The sequence below is a fragment of the Clytia hemisphaerica genome, unplaced genomic scaffold (assembly GCF_902728285.1).
Source record: "Clytia hemisphaerica strain Z4C2 unplaced genomic scaffold, Clytia hemisphaerica genome assembly, whole genome shotgun sequence".
NCBI classification, from domain to species: Eukaryota; Metazoa; Cnidaria; class Hydrozoa; order Leptothecata; family Clytiidae; genus Clytia; species Clytia hemisphaerica.
The window spans coordinates 296,656-313,900 of record NW_027104248.1 but is presented as its reverse complement, the minus strand read 5'-3'; the positions used below and the strand labels follow the sequence as shown (position 1 = coordinate 313,900).

The window sequence follows — 17,245 nt, the reverse complement described above, 5'->3', positions numbered from 1 at the left end:
AAGACGTCATTATCAAATGATTGAATTATGGGTGACGTCACTACGTCACGATGCTCTATATTCCTAATCCGCCCAATGTGTTATACAATAAACAAGGTTTCAAGGTTCTTTAATAATGAAGAAACACCCCTTTTAACAAAGTCGTTGTGACAGGCCCTTTCCGTGTCGAAAATGAAATGTTTTGTATGTTTGAAGAAGAGTCCCCAATTAGGAACGTTATTGAACCATGTCGAGCTTTATCGAACTTAATCGAACTCTCACAATTGTACGAAAAGTTCTATTAGTTAACCTAATCGAAATTCAATCAGTTGATTAAGTTCGATGGCATAAATACAATTAACTTGAACTAGTTGTTTTCTCTTTTTAGTCATTGGGAAAGGAACTACTGGAATCCAGCACCCCTGAGGCCTACACAGCTGCACATGAAACAATGTCGAAGTTCTTGAATGAAGAAAATGTAGAGTTAATTCCGTGGCTCAAATGGTGGCATGAAAGGAGAATGGTTATTTTTCGAGCATTCACTGGTCAACATCATCCCAAAACTAATAGCGCTGAAGTAGTTCATGCAAGTTGGGAAAATAGAGGGGAAATTGGTTTGTCGCTTCGTCAAGCTGCCGAATTCGATACTAGAGATTCACTGATTACTGATGCTGAATTGGAAGAGATGAAGAATGTAGCAAAAGGGAAAGGTTGTGGTCCAGATGCTTCTACTAAATCCAAACGACAAAAGCAAAATGAAGTAAAAGCTGCTGATCGATCTGGTAGAGATCTCCTTGATTTTGGAGTAAAAACAGCAGGAGGTAAAAAGAAGGCAAAGAAAAGAACAACGTTATCGGTTGAAGTTGGAGGAAGTGATGCTCCAGCTAAACGAAAGAAGGTAGACAACGAGAAAATGTTTCAGCATAGGATGGAGAAAGCAAAATCAGCAAGTTTCTTGATAAGAGGCACGAAGGTGGATTCTTCGTTATCGCATTCTTTCCGTGTCACCAATAGCTCGTTATCAAAGGCAACTTACGACGTTAAAGTCTGCCGTGTCCCTTCATGCACTTGCAGCAACTATCAAAAATATGGAAAGAAGGTTCTTTGTGAGCACATAATGTTTATATGTCTTGTCGTACTGAAGGGGGATACAATCGGAATTGAAAACGCATTAATGGCCAAGTATTTGGATGACGATACATTAAAATCAATCTTCGCGACACCAGTTCATGATCAATTTAAAGTTAAGAAAACCAATCCGAAAGCCAAAAGAAACTTCCAAACAATCCTTCAAACGCACCCAAGCTGTGAAAACGAGCATGAGTGGGTTGCACATATTAAAATCAAGAGATGTGCCAGATGCACAAATCCCAATTGCCGAGCAATTTTGGGAAAAGGGACCCAATGTTTGGTCGTTAATGGTGCCCTTACAGTCGTTTGCAACACTGAAAACGTTAGAGAGCAAAAATTCTATTTTTGTTTAAATGACAGTTGCCATAAATACAAACCTGCATGGTCAAATATCAAGCAACTAACTGAACTTAATTTGCAAAATGAGTTGTCATCAATGGAGACAGCTGAACTGCAACGGAAAGTTGGTCTTTGATTATATGTATTTTACATGTATTTGTATTTTTTATTCCTTATGCATGGTTTACTTAGGAGCGGGATATAAAATCTAGCCATCTGCTAAATCTTCTTTTGTTTATCTTCCATTGAACCACGAAAATATCATCAATACTTCTGAATCGCTGAAACAAATAGTCTTGGTAATAAAATAATGCTTTTTAACCCTTTAACTGCCGTTGTCGATTATATCCGAAAAAATTTAACCCACTTTTTCAATATAGGGAAAAATTGATTTGGATGAAAATTTTCTTCATTCGCGAAGTCTTAGTTCCAAGTTGTGAACGTGTAGGGTCGTTTAGCTTCACGAAATTAAATTCCCTTTACTTTTGTTTCGTCTTTTAATTTTTTTGTTGGGAACTTAGATTAGAGCATCAAGATTACAAAAAGATCTTGTTACATCTTTTGAAAACTATCGTTATATTGTTATATAGTTATACGAAATAAAAAATGCTTTTTATCGGCAACTCAATAAACTCGTTGTTTCTTATGATTCACCTTCTCATGCTAAAGGACAATACCGTCTATACAGCTCAAACCTCTTACTTGAATTCTGTTTCTTCAATTTTCCGAAAGTAAACCTGCTAAATTCCTATTGATCGACTAATAAGTGCTCTGGTAAGTACACGCTTTTTTATAAGAATACACGTTTTTTTTTGAGCATATGGTAATTTAAGCTGAGGCTGGACAAATGCTTAATTTTATATTGTTCTAAAACAATAAATCCATTGTATTCGAGCCAGAATCCCAGCTTTGTTATGCTTATACGCGTTATGCTTATAAATAAAAAAACGTGTAGTGTACTTTGGATGACGGTCAAGTATTCTTAAGGAATTGCCAAAATTGAGGGTGAATTATTCTTACATGCTCTTACTTTTTTGGACTTGACTATTTTACAAACATGAGAAATAATCATATTGAGAGTTTTGGACTTTTGAGTTTCACCCTGATATTCTTATAGAAGATATTCCTATATAAAAAAGCGTTTATCTTAAATGCTCCAAACAACGTTAAACTACCTCCAGATGTTATGTCATTTTCAGTCGTTTTGAGCAGTTTGGAGTCTTGTACAGTAGAGTAAACAAGGATGAAGCAACATTGGCTTACTTTCAGGTACCTAGCGGGGGTTGGAAAAGATGTCAAAACTTAATATGCGAGGGGGGGGGGGGGGTGGAATAAAAATATTCTGGATGGAAAATTTTCGAAAAATTGATTATAGCGCCCCGGCTATTAGGTATCCGAGAGTAGATTTAACGACATAGTAATGATGTTTTTATGTCACGAATAGGTAAGTGCTTTGTCGTTAAAATCTACTCTCATATCATACGCAGATCTTTCTTCACCCCTGTCTACGCTACTGTTCTAAAAAATTGAAAAAGCTTTTCATTCTGAAACCTTTTGAAAAAGTTTTTTTCTGGAATTTTCAGGAGCTGTAGCCAAAAATAAGGAGCTTAGTTAAATGGTTGTCCAAGGGCTAAAGTAATTTTCAGAAACCATCATTTTTCTAGACTTTTTCTTTTTCTTTTCCCTTACTTGTCGTACTTTAACCCGTGTAAGAGACCGTAGTAAGTGTATATTCCAAAATATCGCCTAACAATTAATGTTTCATGGAAAATAAAGAGTCTGGAAATTTAAAAAATTTCTTGATTGTCACGCCAAAACTTGGATGGCACGTCGGAATTTGGTTGGCACGCCAAAACTTGGATGGCACGCCGGAATTTGGTTGGCACGCCAAAACTTGGATGGCACGCCGAAATAAGGATGGCACGCCAAAATTTGGATGGCACGCCAAAATTTGGATGGCACGCCAAAATTTGGATGGCACGCCAAAATTTAGATGGCACGCCAAAATTTGGATGGCACGCCGAAACTTGGATGGCACGCCGAAATATAGCCTGTTAGACGAAAACCGCTTTTTTATCGCGATTTAACGTCTGTTACTTTTTGCCGTGGAATCGAATGTTCTTGGACGGGAAAATCCGTCCAAGATTTTCTCTTCGGCGCAGTTCATTTTGCCGTGACTTTTGACAAGCTGCACTCCATCGCGTGTGCTTTTTTTCGTTTTTAAGAAGTCGCTGCATTGCTTTGATCGGTAAAGTTCAAATAGATTTTCGAACTTTCGAATTTTGTGATTCGAATTTTGAAATTTTTTTGAGAGAGAACCAAAATCATTTGTTTTGAAAAGTTGATACCGAACGAAAAAGAAACAGTATCAGTGGAGTGGATGGAGGAGAAAAGAAGATGGAAATACTTTTTTTGCATCAACAGCAGCAGAGTTGCTGGGTTATTTCCATAACAGGATTGAAGAATCCCAGAGACTGTAAACATTGAGAATGAAAATTATCAAATCAGATTAGATCCTATCCTACCTGGAACCATAAGTGCTGCAATCCAATGATGATTGAAGACGAACTTGTACTTTTTGTATGCTTTGGGATGGCAACGAATATCTTTTGGATATGGCATGAAACCTGGAAGAATTTATTTTGTTTATTTCTGGCCTATTCCAGTGGAAAGAAGAACTGTTTGTTTGTTATTGTTTTTATTGGCTGTTCGATGTGGTCTCTATCTGGTCGCTAGTTTGAAAATATTCCATTAATAAAATGGTGGAAAGTAAATTGACATATGATTGAAAGTAAAGTGAAATTTGATTGTATTCGATTCGAAAGTTTGCTGGGAATGGAAATGAAAAACTTTCTTCACAGCTGTCTTCACCAGTGACATAGACAAGTTTTGACAATTCTGGACAATTGCCAAAACTTGACACTATTTTAATGATATTATTCTAGAATTTTTACATTTTAATGTGAAGAGTTTGGTCCTGTATAATCAGAGTTAAAACTTCTAATTAATTTTGAGATCTCGAGCAGATTTTAGATTTGAATTTCTCAACTTTGGAAACTAGATAGTAAGCCAGTAAAACGTGGAGGTTTTGCTTCGAATTGTGAGAGGAATCTAACTAAATTTTATTAGTTTTATCTAACTTTCCTATAAATTTATATTTTTAAGATGTTATAGTCATTGACATAGTTTTATTACAACTTTAGAACTTTGCTAAATTTTTTGGTAAATACATTAATGATATATTTCTATTATTTGTACCTCTTAATCCTGAAATTGCACGAGATCGACTCATTTCCATCAAATGATAGTCTTGGAATCCTCATTATTTTTTATTTTACATCCCTGTTTCAAAAACTGGCTATGGCTAGTGTTGAGAGTTTTCTTTTATTTGATTTTGGTTGCTTTTCTCTACAAGGAAGAAAACCTTTTGAAGAAGTGAGATTATCTCATTACCTTTCTAAATTAAGAGCCTGTTGACAATACCATTAATTGGAGCTGCTTGAAGACTTTTGGAAACTTTTTTGCTTCTATAGTTCTTTCGTTATAATAGGGGTGTATCAAAATAATTTCAAAAAAAAAAACATTTTCAGCTCACCAAACTCCATCCCGATCCCGAGGATTCTTTTGTTTTGATTTTAATGCACGGAACTCAAAAATTGAGACTAGATTGAACATCAACACAAATCCTCTCCTGCCTATTCGATTGTCCGCTCCAGTTTTTATTTTCGAGTTCCGTGTTTTCCCGCCCTTATGCACTCCGCACGGGATCGACGTCACCCTCCACCACAGTGCGATAACTTTCGACAAACGCTTCAAAGTGTAATAGTCCGGCGGCGAAAAGGGCCTTTTTGCATCAACCCTTACAAGTAGTAAATATGGGTTTTTATTTTATTTTCTCATTATATGGTCCCTTGGGACCCCAAAACCAGTTTTTGCCAATGTGGCAAAGCTGGGGAAAATTTTTTATGGGGGCTTGAAGGGGGTAGGGTCATTTTAGCCTGGGGGTCCTTAGAGAGTCGATTTTTGAAGTTCTCATTTAGCTAAAACTGATTGTGCCATCAGATAGAGCTCGAAGAGTAGATCTCCAAAATGGGGTCATTTGTCACATTTGGTGGACTTAGTCTCCCGGAATTGGCTGATACGTCTTCAAAAATGCAATATTTTATGCTGACGTCAGCATTTTTGAGAGAATTTTCAACGAAAGATTCCACTTTTAACAGATGCGTCTTGAAGAGTACTATCGATTAGAGGGGTCATTTATAGGGTTTCCTAGGCTAGAGCATGAGATATTTGAGTTTGAAATTTTGCTGACTAAGCGTTTTTCAACGTTTTTTGCCCTTTTCTGCTGAGTCAGCAAAATTTCAAACTCTAATATCTCATGATCTAGCCTAGGAAACCCTATAAATGACCCCTCTAATCGATAGTAATCTTCGAGACGCATCTGTTAAAAGTGGAATCTTTTGCTGAAAATTCTCTCAAAAATGCTGACGTCAGCACAAAATATTGCATTTTTGAAGACGTATCGACCGATTCCGGGGGACTAAGTCCACTAAATGAGACAAATTACCCCATTTTGGAGATCTACTCTTCAAGCTCTATCTGATGGCACAATCAGTTTTAGCTAAATGAGAACTTCAAAAATCGACTTTCTAAGGACCCCCAGGCTAAAATGACCCTATCCCCTTCAAGCCCCCATAAAAAAATTTCCCCAGCTTTGCCAGCTTGGCAAAAACTGGTTTTGGGGTCCCAAGGGACCAATTGATGGGAAAATAAAATAAAAACCCATATTTACTAATTGTAAGGGTGATCTTGGATCGCCGCCGGACTATAACTGACCATAAAACAAAGAAAAAATTTGGTTTGTGGGAAGGTACTGGCTAGCCGAAATAAGGATGGCACGCCAAAATTTGGATGGCACGCCAAAATTTGGATGGCACGCCAAAATTAGGATGGCACGCCAAAATTTGGATGGCACGCCAAAATTTGGATGGCACGCCAAAATTTGGGCATGGCACGCCAAAAATTTGGATGGCACGCCAAAATTTGGATGGCACGCCAAAATTTGGATGGCACGCCAAAATTTGGATGGCACGCCAAAATTTGGATGGCACGCCAAAATTTGGATGGCACGTAGGCACGTAGGCACGCCAAGACACGTTGGCACGCTGGCACGCTGGCACGCCAAGACAGTTGGCACGCTGGCACGTTGGCACGCCAAGACAGTTGGCACGAAGGCACGCATGGCACGCTGGCATGCATGGCACGCATGGCACGCGTGGCACGCTGGCACGTTGGCACGCTTAATAACAGATGGCACGCTGGCACGCGTGGCACGCGATTTAGCAGACTCTCTCGAAGCAGAGCGTATTGAAGATGTTAATGAAGGTCTTGAGCCTTTCCTTTCATAAGAACTTGCTGTATTTAAAACTGCAGTTGTCGTTGAAGTTAGCATGGTTTTATTCCTTATTGTTCTCTATTCTATTGTTCCTTTTGTTCTCTTTTGTTTCTCACCGTCCCTAAAAATTATATTCTATTTAAAATGTTCATGTTATCTCCAAAGAGACACAAAATATTAGGTCCTAGGGGGTCGACTTTCTATTATATAAAGTATTTTTCTATTTTCTTTGAAATAAAAAGTTCAAAGATAATAATTATTAAATATTGATGGCAAGAATTTTCTTCATCTTCACCTTTCTAGCATTTGGGTTCGAAAGACTTTCATATCCCCTTAAATTCCTTTTGCATTATCCTTATATTTATATACTTGAGAAGTTATTACAATAACGGCTTCTGCTGTCCTCAGGATATAAAAGCAAATGAGAAAATCACAGAAAAACGATTATCAACACCATATAAAAAATTGAGTTAGATATTTCCCAAATTTATCTATAAATTGTTATTATAGGCCAAAATTAATTTTCCAAAAACATAAACTTCTATTTCTATTTTTTTTTTCAGTTCCCAGAATGTTAATTTGATTGGATAGATAAAGATTAGATATTTGAATCCAAAAAGACTATAATAGCTTTGAAACCAATATGAATTTCACATCCCTCTACGAAGAAAAAGAATGATTCTGGATCTAAATCCCGCCCCTCTTAATAGAAACTATACACAAGGGGCCCTGATGCAGTCCCGCTGAGAGCATAGATTTATAAAGCCCGAAGGGCTAGATATCGTGCTTTGGCTGAAAAAGTGTGTCGAGGTTAGGTAGGAAATCCTACCTAGGTCAAGTGACATATTACAATAGAATTTCAGCGCTTGACCAATAAGAAGCTTCACAGGTTTTCGAAAACAATAGCAGCAGTATTTTACCCGAAATGCTCACTTTCAGCATAACTACTCGTTTGACTTTGCTGCAAGCCTGTATTATAAATACCTTAAACTTTTTCGAATAACTAGAAACGGTATCCTAGGGCTGATTTAGGCTGGTCTGTAAAATACATTATACCAACAGATGGCAAAAAATTTATCCTATGCCCAAAAATACATATCACATGGCGCTGCCTGAAAAAAAAGGTTGGAGGGAGGGATCTTTATTGGTTTATTTCGATATTTTTCAAATTTTCAAATTTTTCACCGATGCATATATGGTGCGCACCTGCAAAATTTCAAGTCAATTAGATAAATATTTCAAAAGTTATCAAAAGATTTACCCACCCCCGCTGACGGCGGTGTACCGCTTGACTTTCGACCCTCGCACCCTTAGCGGGACTAAAAAAGGAAAAATTGGAAATTCTTTTGAATTTGATGACCCTTTTATAAAAAAACGTTCAGAAAAATCTGCTTGAGCCATCTTTCACCTACTTTCATGCAAAAAGTCAGAAAAAAACAATGATCCAATATTTCAAAAAGTCCAAAAAACCCTTTTTTAGCCGTTTTTTAGCTGAAATTTACCTCAAAATTTTTTTCCAAAAATCGAGCTCCGTTACATTCGAGGGTTTATAGTTTATGCATCTTTGTGCAAAAAATCATAAAGAATGAAAGAGCCAATCTCGAGAAAAGCTAATACCTAAGTAATTGATAATGTGCTTATAAAAAAATATCGAATTTGGCCAGTTTTTCTATAAAAACACGCCAAGCAACCAAAATTTCATGTCTAAACACACATATTCTTTAAAAATAAGCCCTTGTAAACAAAAAAACATCTATCCATAAAAAAATTGAATAATTTGACTAAAAACATTGATGTATGCTTATTATTAATGATTCTTATAGATAAACATGCGTTTATATAAGAAACATTTTTTATAGGAATATCGATGTTTTATAAGAAACACTGCTTATAAATATCGATGTTTTATAAGAAACATTTTTTATAAGAATATCGATCATCCCAGTTAGGGTTAGGGTTGGAGACCCAAACAATAGCATAATTATACTAATTATGCTAATAATGATGTAATCTTTACTATACGAGATTTTTCATTGACCGCCCTCCTAATGAGCCAATATCGAGAAAAGCTAGTAACTAACGAACGAACGGACGAACGGACGAACAAACGAACAAACATACAATCAGGGACAAAATACTTGGCAAAAAAGGGAAATTCACCGGGGTGTTTTGAAACCACAATCGATCTGTAAGTGCTCTAAAGTAGGTTCGAAGGATAGAGTTTTAACTTAGGATCTGAGGATCCAAAAGTTCAAAAATGGTCCAGTAGGGCTTGAAATATAGCCTAGAAACCAATAAATCCCTCCCAGATCGAAATACTCGATGAAATCAAGTTGAAGGCCTAAAAATTGACATTCTCGCTCGAACTTCAATTTTCGAAAAATTGTAAATTAGCCAAAAGTGCCAATATATTATGACACTGATTGTACAGCGGTTAATTTATAGGACCTCCACCGGGGTAGGTCCAAAAATTGAAATTTTCCTATTTTTCCAACCCGTTGTAGGACTTTTGAAGTCAAAATAGGTACTCTTGATGGCGGCATACCGGTACCCTCCATTCCCCTAACCCTAAGTACCCCCGCCCCCACCCCAGGGTAATATCTCATTGAAAAAGTATATCTTGAAATATCAAAATGTACCGACTGTTAGTTAGTTTGTTGCAACAGCATCCAAATTTCAGAAATATATTAAAATGTAACCATTACAGTACACAATATTTACTTTGGAAATCATCTTTCATCTTTAAGACAATTATTTCATTCGTGCTATAATTTTTTAATTCCAGAGCAAAGACGGAAGGTAAAGCAGATTAGACAGGAGCTTTAGTCAAAATTAAAGTTTTAATCACGGATATTTTTAAAGCTATTTGTCTGAAAGTGAGCTGACATTTAGAGATAGAGAAGTACCAAGTAAATTTATTACTCAGGTGACAAATAATAAAAAAATATTCATTGGCAAGAAATTTCTACACTTATCAAATAGTTTCATCACTTTTTACCGACCAAAGTTTTACCCGAGTAACATTGGGTTTCCAGAGGAACTGAGGGCTGGAAAACACCCAAAAATACTGCTGAGTAATCATTTCATTTAGTTAATGTCAGAATCTTTGGTTGCAAATGGAAAAAAGACCCAAACTCCCAAGCATTCGAAAACATGGTTGAAGTAATCAAAAATCATTTAATAAAACTTAAAATAGTCGGTCAGAAATACAAAATATTTCACCGACAAGTTTTCTACCGATGATGTTCTCTCAGATCGAAAAAGTGTTGAGGGCGGTGGACTTGGGCATTAAAAATTACAAAGTATCTGGAATTATCCATTATTTCCATTATTATTTGCACTCAAAAAACAAAATATATACCAAAGTCATTCATCAGGAAATATTCATAAGCAATACAATTGGAGGATCTGATAGCCATTGGAAGCCCCTTGCAATAATCTAACGAAAGACAGTGCAAGAAAAACAACCCAACTTCGAATGAGAGAAAAGCTGAAATGAGATACTTTTTAAAAACTAATTAGAAGATAAGAAGAAGAAAAAGGATCAAAAATTGAAAATAAGAAGATGGCAGAATGGAAATTGCTTTAAAATCAATCTTTTTCATTTACAAGGGAAAAAACAAGGATTTTGAAAAAGAAGAAACAAAACACAGAGGGAACTAACTAATAACATACGTTCGTTGTTCGTCCCTCGTTATTTCATTGTTTAGACATTTTTCTACCTGAGTGAAACAGATTGGATAAAATAAATATACCATATGGATTTTTAAGGATGGCCCCTCATCCTCATATTACGACTCAGTATGTACACATCCTAGTGGAAGCTTTTCCCTCAGTAGGGATAGAAATTTCTATCGAAATCCCAGTTGAAATATAAATTTTATTGTTCCGAGCCAAAAAACACCAGTGGGAATTGGTTTTATTTTGGAGGGCAGGTTTTTTTTGAATTTTAAGTGGGGATGAAACCAAAGTTAATACCCGTGTGGGGCTGAAAGTGTAGGGTATTTTATCCACCAGTACGAAATTTTGGGCAAATTTTCCAGAGCGGGTCCAAGCGAGTTAATACCCGTGTGGGGCTGAAAGTGTAGGGTATTTTATCCACCAGTACGAAATTTTGGGCAAATTTTCCAGAGCGGGTCCAAGCGAGTCACACAGGGGTATTCTTTTAGTAAACTATAAATCGCTCTTTAAGGAATTTTAATCCTATCGAAATTATTCCACTCAAGTTAATCGCATCGTTAAATCTATAATATTATGCTATATTATTGTCAAATGAAGTTGATGTGTTTTATTTCAATACTAATAGTTTCACGCCGTGGAGACGATCATCAGTTGAAAATAAAATTTCATGCTACAAATTAATTTTGAATAAAAATGCACGTCTCGTAAAAATGGTGGGAATGAGTGATTCTATTTTTGAAAAATATTTATTGCCAGAGTAGAGATACCCTAAATGGTTTTTATAAGAAAATAAAACTTAAATTAAAAAAAACAAAAAAAAAAAAACAAATAAGGAATAACCTCCACCTAAGATTTACAGAAATGACAAGATCATGCTGATATTGAGCCTTTCTCAAGCAAAATTTTACTGGTTCAAAATTCAGTTTCGATTCGTTACTCAGTTATTCGAGCAGAAAACCACTTGAGTCGGGCTTGTATTGTTCATCGATAAAAATTCTTAGAATTAATTTATTTTGATAAAATTTCATTGCATTACCTTTACTTAAGTATAAAGTATAAAAATTGAAAATTATTATTTTATTCTTATTTTTTTAGTTGATTGATTGATAGATTAGTGTGCATTGTTTGCATTTTGTTGTACTTTGGAATGACTTCATTGGCATTTTTCGATACAATGCTCATGTAATTTCTAGGTGAAAATTTGGTCAATTTTGATAGTAGAGCTCGGATACCCAATTATATTATCATAAACATTGAGAACATCAGGGTGATTGGTTAACAGTTCAATCAATCGATCTGCTTGAGTCATATTGTGTTCATCAAGATCAACCAATGATTTGGCGAGATATTGGACATCAGTTGATAAGATTTCAAGTGGCTGGTGATTTTCTTCCATCTCCTTACGAATGGTTTGAATCTCCAATGGTTGACATAAGAACTATGAGAGATGAAAGAAGTCGATGAGATTCCATCTTTTGCTTTCCGCTTGTAGTAAGTAAGTCTGTTACCGCAGTCGGATGCGATCAGAAGGCTCTTTTGATAGCTATCTATCCGAAGATAGGGCCACTCTTTCCACTTACCCTTGATCCTTCTCTTAAGTGCCGAGTTTCAAGCAGAGAGGCAGCAAGTACCATTTTGGGAATCTTTGGTATGACCTGGCTGGGGGTAGGAACCCACAACCTGGCGCACTATAGTCGGATGCTCTACCACTGCACTACGGTCGCTTTCCGTTTATTTAATGACTTCAACTAAACACTCAATTTCAAATGAGCTGAAACAATGCTCAGTGGTTTGTCCAATCAATGAGATTAAATATGTATTGTAGAGAGGATGCAGAATTCATACCTGAATGACTCGTTGATCAAGCTGTTCATTGTACGTAAAATGGACGTCTTCTGCACCTACTTCGATCGCTATCTCTTCCGCCTGTACGAAAGAAAGAAATTCAATTCATTTTAAGTGTGCACTCTTTTTTGCACCTATGTGAAAGCAACTCCACAAAAATCTGGAAGACACTTTAAGCCAATGAATGAACTTAAATCGATGTATCGATGCATCTTTCATTTATCCATAGAGGACAGATTTGAACCACTAATCCCTTTCTTTAATAGCTTATTTGAAAAAAAACTTTCAACAATCGTGTTTCAAGTCGAAGGCTCTCAACTGTAAAATTTAATAAAGGTACACTATCAAATTCAATATACTTGATCGATAGCATTTTCATCAGTCACCACTTCAACGTCATCACGACCGTCCTTAGGTTTGGACAATTTATCTTTGATCGTCACTACACCTGCAAATAAAACAATCACAATGTCTTAGGCGTTGGAGAAAGATAACCGGGGTCTTAATCTCATTAGTGAAACGATTCGTGAATCAAAAACAATCATATATTTTGTATATGAGCCAAAACCATTACTAATTAATACAATGATGACCGGTTAGTGAGGGCTGTACCTGAACGAGAGCAATATTTCTCGGTACAAGCCGAAAGAAACGGTCATTATTGTGTTTGTTAACCGTTTCCTTAAGCTTCGATTGATTTTAGTGGCTCTTTGTGGAAACAATTCTTGAACTGTCCAAAAGCTCAAGGGTTTTTCGGAGCCAGCCACTTAAAAAAAACGCAAAAAATAGCGAAAAAACAAGCGACAAGTGAACAAAACTTCTGACGTCGAAAATGAAAAATTAGACAAATGATGTCATCGCTGTGTAGCCCGCTTTAAACTCTTCCCAGGCAAATTTAAGGTTTTTCAGCATAATTTTTAACGGCAGCATGGTCGGCTTTATGCCTGTCTGAGACTTTATTTCTCATTTTCTAAAATCTTTTAAGTTTTGATACCGTCGTAGCTCAACACATTCCGCAATTCAAAAGGACTAAATACCGAAATAATCTCAAGCTCCAACCCTGACTCTAACGGATGATAACCGGTCAGTCGTGTTTTAGGATGAAATAAATGAAATAAATTAGGCAACTTTTTGCGATCCGATAAAAATTATCCGTCCGGAACGCTAAGAAGACAGAACCTACAGAAAAGCCCAAACTTATTTTTCTTTTTCCAAAGCTAAAATATTACGATTTCGAGTGAGTACTTCTCCGAAACGAAAAATATCCATACTGTCATAGATAGAAACCGAAAACAGTTTTGACGACATTTTAAGGATGAATCCAATCTCGTTGTTATATTTTTAAACAATAGAGATTGTAGAGATCAGGTCAAATTAAAACAGATGGTGAATTAGGAATATTGATAATTAATCGTACCTTTGTGATCGAACATGAAGGCAACAGACCCGTCAGAAATGAATGTCGCACTGAAATAAAATAAAGAGGGAACGATTGGTTGGGTATTTTGGTATTACTGATGCTTGTTGGAGGCGGTGTCAGAAAATCTTTTTCTGCCATCTTATGGGTACAGGTGGTTTAGTAATCATAAAAAAGGCAACTTTCCCTGTCTACACATTATAGGTCAAATACAATACACGCAAGTAATTCACAAGGCTGTAGATTTGTTACAATTTTTAATTTCTACGCAAAGTCTTTTATTTTGATACGGCACATAATTGTAATCGATGCGTGGTGTCAAATTGAGAGTTGGTGTCGTGTACTTTAAACAAAAAAACATATTTTCGTGCAGTCGGCTGATTTTGTTTACAACTACGGTAGCAATCACGTGCTTGACCACTCCCTGTTCAAGAAAACGGATACCTACTCGTTCTTCTTTAGGATTGTTTTGATTTCGTTTTTCGTTCGAATGACATTTGGCGCCAAGACGTCGATCATAAGACCACATTTCATGGGTCCCCTTGCTTGAAATAGCGATTGCGTGGCTTTCTCGTCAGAGCTCTGGGAAAGATGGAGATGTAATTTCGAGTGGAATATCTTAATTGAAGAAGGCCAGTTGCTTAAACATTGTTATAGGTTAAATTCCTCTCTATATCTCGAAAGTTCGAACCAATTTTCGGTCCCTTTCGAACTCGAGATAGAGGATCTCGATAAAACCTTGAAGATTCTCCTGACAAACCATGAAAAGATATATTACCCTTAAAGCATTTTTGATTGAATTTTCGATGCGTTCTTTTGGCATGCTTGAGGATCTTGCTTTCAACACCAGACCCTCTAACTTCGCATTGTAAACTGGATCAGCACCTTTCTCTGTAAATATTGAAAACAAAATAAAATTTAACTTCACTGCCCGAAAATTTGGAGAACATATCGTGTTTTGTTATATCACTTCGATTTGGTGTTCTCTGCTAAATACAACCTCTGGACAAGCTCAAAACAGATGGAACTTTTCGGATCAGATTTGTCGAAAAATGATTATGGTTAACAGAGATAACTCACAAGAAAGGAATATTGAGTACGAAGTTTCAAGAGTGTGAAATCTTTTAGAGAACAATTTACGGCCCATTCTACAACAAAAGATAAAATTTATGAGAGCTTTGATAGAGCTTTGAAACTAGTAAAAGTTTTCTTAAAAAGAGACACAAAATGACCAGATTCTACTTCATATCGTTACTCGAGACAAGTAAAAATTTTCTTAAAACGAGACACAAAATGACCAGATTCTACTTCATATCGTTACTCGAAACAAGTAAAAATTTTCTTAAAACGAGACACAAAATGACAAGATTCTATCTCAAATCGTTACTCGAAACAAGTAAAAGTTTTCTTAAAAACACAAAATGAGACACGTTACTCGAAACAAGTAAAAGTTTTCTTAAAAAGAGACACAAAATGACCAGATTCTACTTCATATCGTTACTCGAAACAAGTAAAAGTTTCTTAAAAAGAGACACAAAATGACCAGATTTTACTTCATATCGTTACTCGAGACAAGTAAAAATTTTCTTAAAACGAGACACAAAATGACCAGATTCTATCTCAAATCGTTACTCGAAACAAGTAAAAGTTTTCTTAAAACGAGACACAAAATGGCCAGATTTTACTTCATATCGTTACTCGAGACAAGTAAAAATTTTCTTAAAACGAGACACAAAATGACCAGATTCTATCTCAAATCGTTACTCGAAACAAGTAAAAGTTTTCTTAAAACGAGACACAAAATGAGAAGATTTTACTTCATATCGTTACTCGAAACAAGTAAAAGTTTTCTTAAAACGAGACACAAAATGGCCAGATTCTACTTCATATCGTTACTCGAAACAAGTAAAAATTTTCTTAAAACGAGACACAAAATGACAAGATTTTACTTCATATCGTTACTCGAAACAAGTAAAAATTTTCTTAAAACGAGACACAAAATGACCAGATTCTATCTCAAATCGTTACTCGAAACAAGTAAAAGTTTTCTTAAACGAGACACAAAATGAGAAGATTTTACTTCATATCGTTACTCGAAACAAGTAAAAGTTTTCTTAAAACGAGACACAAAATGACCAGATTCTACTTCATATCGTTACTCGAAACAAGTAAAAGTTTTCTTAAAATGAGACACAAAATGACCAGATTTTACTTCATATCGTTACTCGAAACAAGTAAAAGTTTTCTTAAAACGAGACACAAAATGACCAGATTCTATCTCAAATCGTTACTCGAAACAAGTAAAAATTTTCTTAAAAAGAGACACAAAATGACCAGATTCTACTTCATATCGTTACTCGAAACAAGTAAAAGTTTTCTTAAAAAGAGACACAAAATGACCAGATTCTACTTCATATCGTTACTCGAAACAAGTAAAAGTTTTCTTAAAACGAGACACAAAATGACCAGATTCTATCTCATATCGTTACTCGAAACAAGTAAAATTTTCTTAAAAAAGTAAAAGTTTCTTAAACGAGACACAAATGACCAGATTCTACTTCATATCGTTACTCGAAACAAGTAAAAAGTTTTCTTAAAACGAGACACAAAATGACCAGATTCTACTTCATATCGTTACTCGAAACAAGTAAAAGTTTTCTTAAAAAGAGACACAAAATGACCAGATTCTACTTCATATCGTTACTCGAAACAAGTAAAAATTTTCTTAAAAAGAGACACAAAATGACCAGATTCTACTTCATATCGTTACTCGAAACAAGTAAAAGTTTCTTAAAAAGAGACACAAAATGACCAGCTTCTACTTCATATCGTTACTCGAAACAAGTAAAAGTTTTCTTAAAACGAGACACAAAATGACCAGATTCTACCTCATATCGTTACTCGAAACCAGCACCAAGTACCCAGTACTATTTGCCTAGTTTTCGTCAAATGAAGAATATTTACTACCTTACCTTTAACAGCTTGTATGATCTCACGTGATAATTGTCCGAAAACTTTGGCCCTTGCATTATCTTTGTGCATTTTCTTGAATTTGATGTTGGCCCATTTCGAATGGCCTGCATAACGTTTCTGCTGTTGACATAACAAGCAGGTTGTCACCACAGCTAAAGTACCATTTTGTATTTGTAAATTACGCCATAACAGTGGTGTTTGAATTGGTTTCAGGATTTTGAGTAATACCATTGAATGTTTTTTTTCTTTAGTATTTTTTAGTCTAAAAGATAAAACGATATGCCACTAGTAAGGAAATCAAATTCAGTTATGTGTAGATATTGTCCATAAAAGATTGCCAAACTGATCAATCAGACTAATTCTGAAAGCGGGATCATGTTAGTTTCCTTGTTTTCTAAAAGAGGTGGCATCATTTTGTTTTTAGCCAAGGAAGGGGGTGGTCAGAGTTGCAGAAAAAATACGTGAGACGAACTTTAAAAGTATTA

The 17,245-nt window shown here is 35.7% G+C and overlaps 1 protein-coding gene across 1 annotated transcript; it reads right to left on the bottom strand.

The window, feature by feature from the left end:
* Positions 1–11,510: 11,510 nt before the first annotated feature.
* LOC136816432 (probable transcriptional regulatory protein BLi02909/BL01150) lies at positions 11,511–17,022 on the bottom strand. Its single transcript, XM_067072757.1, has 7 exons — positions 16,760–17,022; positions 14,566–14,678; positions 14,236–14,369; positions 13,788–13,837; positions 12,730–12,818; positions 12,371–12,451; positions 11,511–11,963 (listed from the first exon to the last, which is right to left on the bottom strand). The coding sequence occupies exons 1-7, from the start codon at positions 16,989–16,991 to the stop codon at positions 11,715–11,717; spliced, it is 948 nt and encodes a 315-aa protein (XP_066928858.1). The 5' UTR covers positions 16,992–17,022; the 3' UTR covers positions 11,511–11,714.
* Positions 17,023–17,245: the final 223 nt, after the last annotated feature.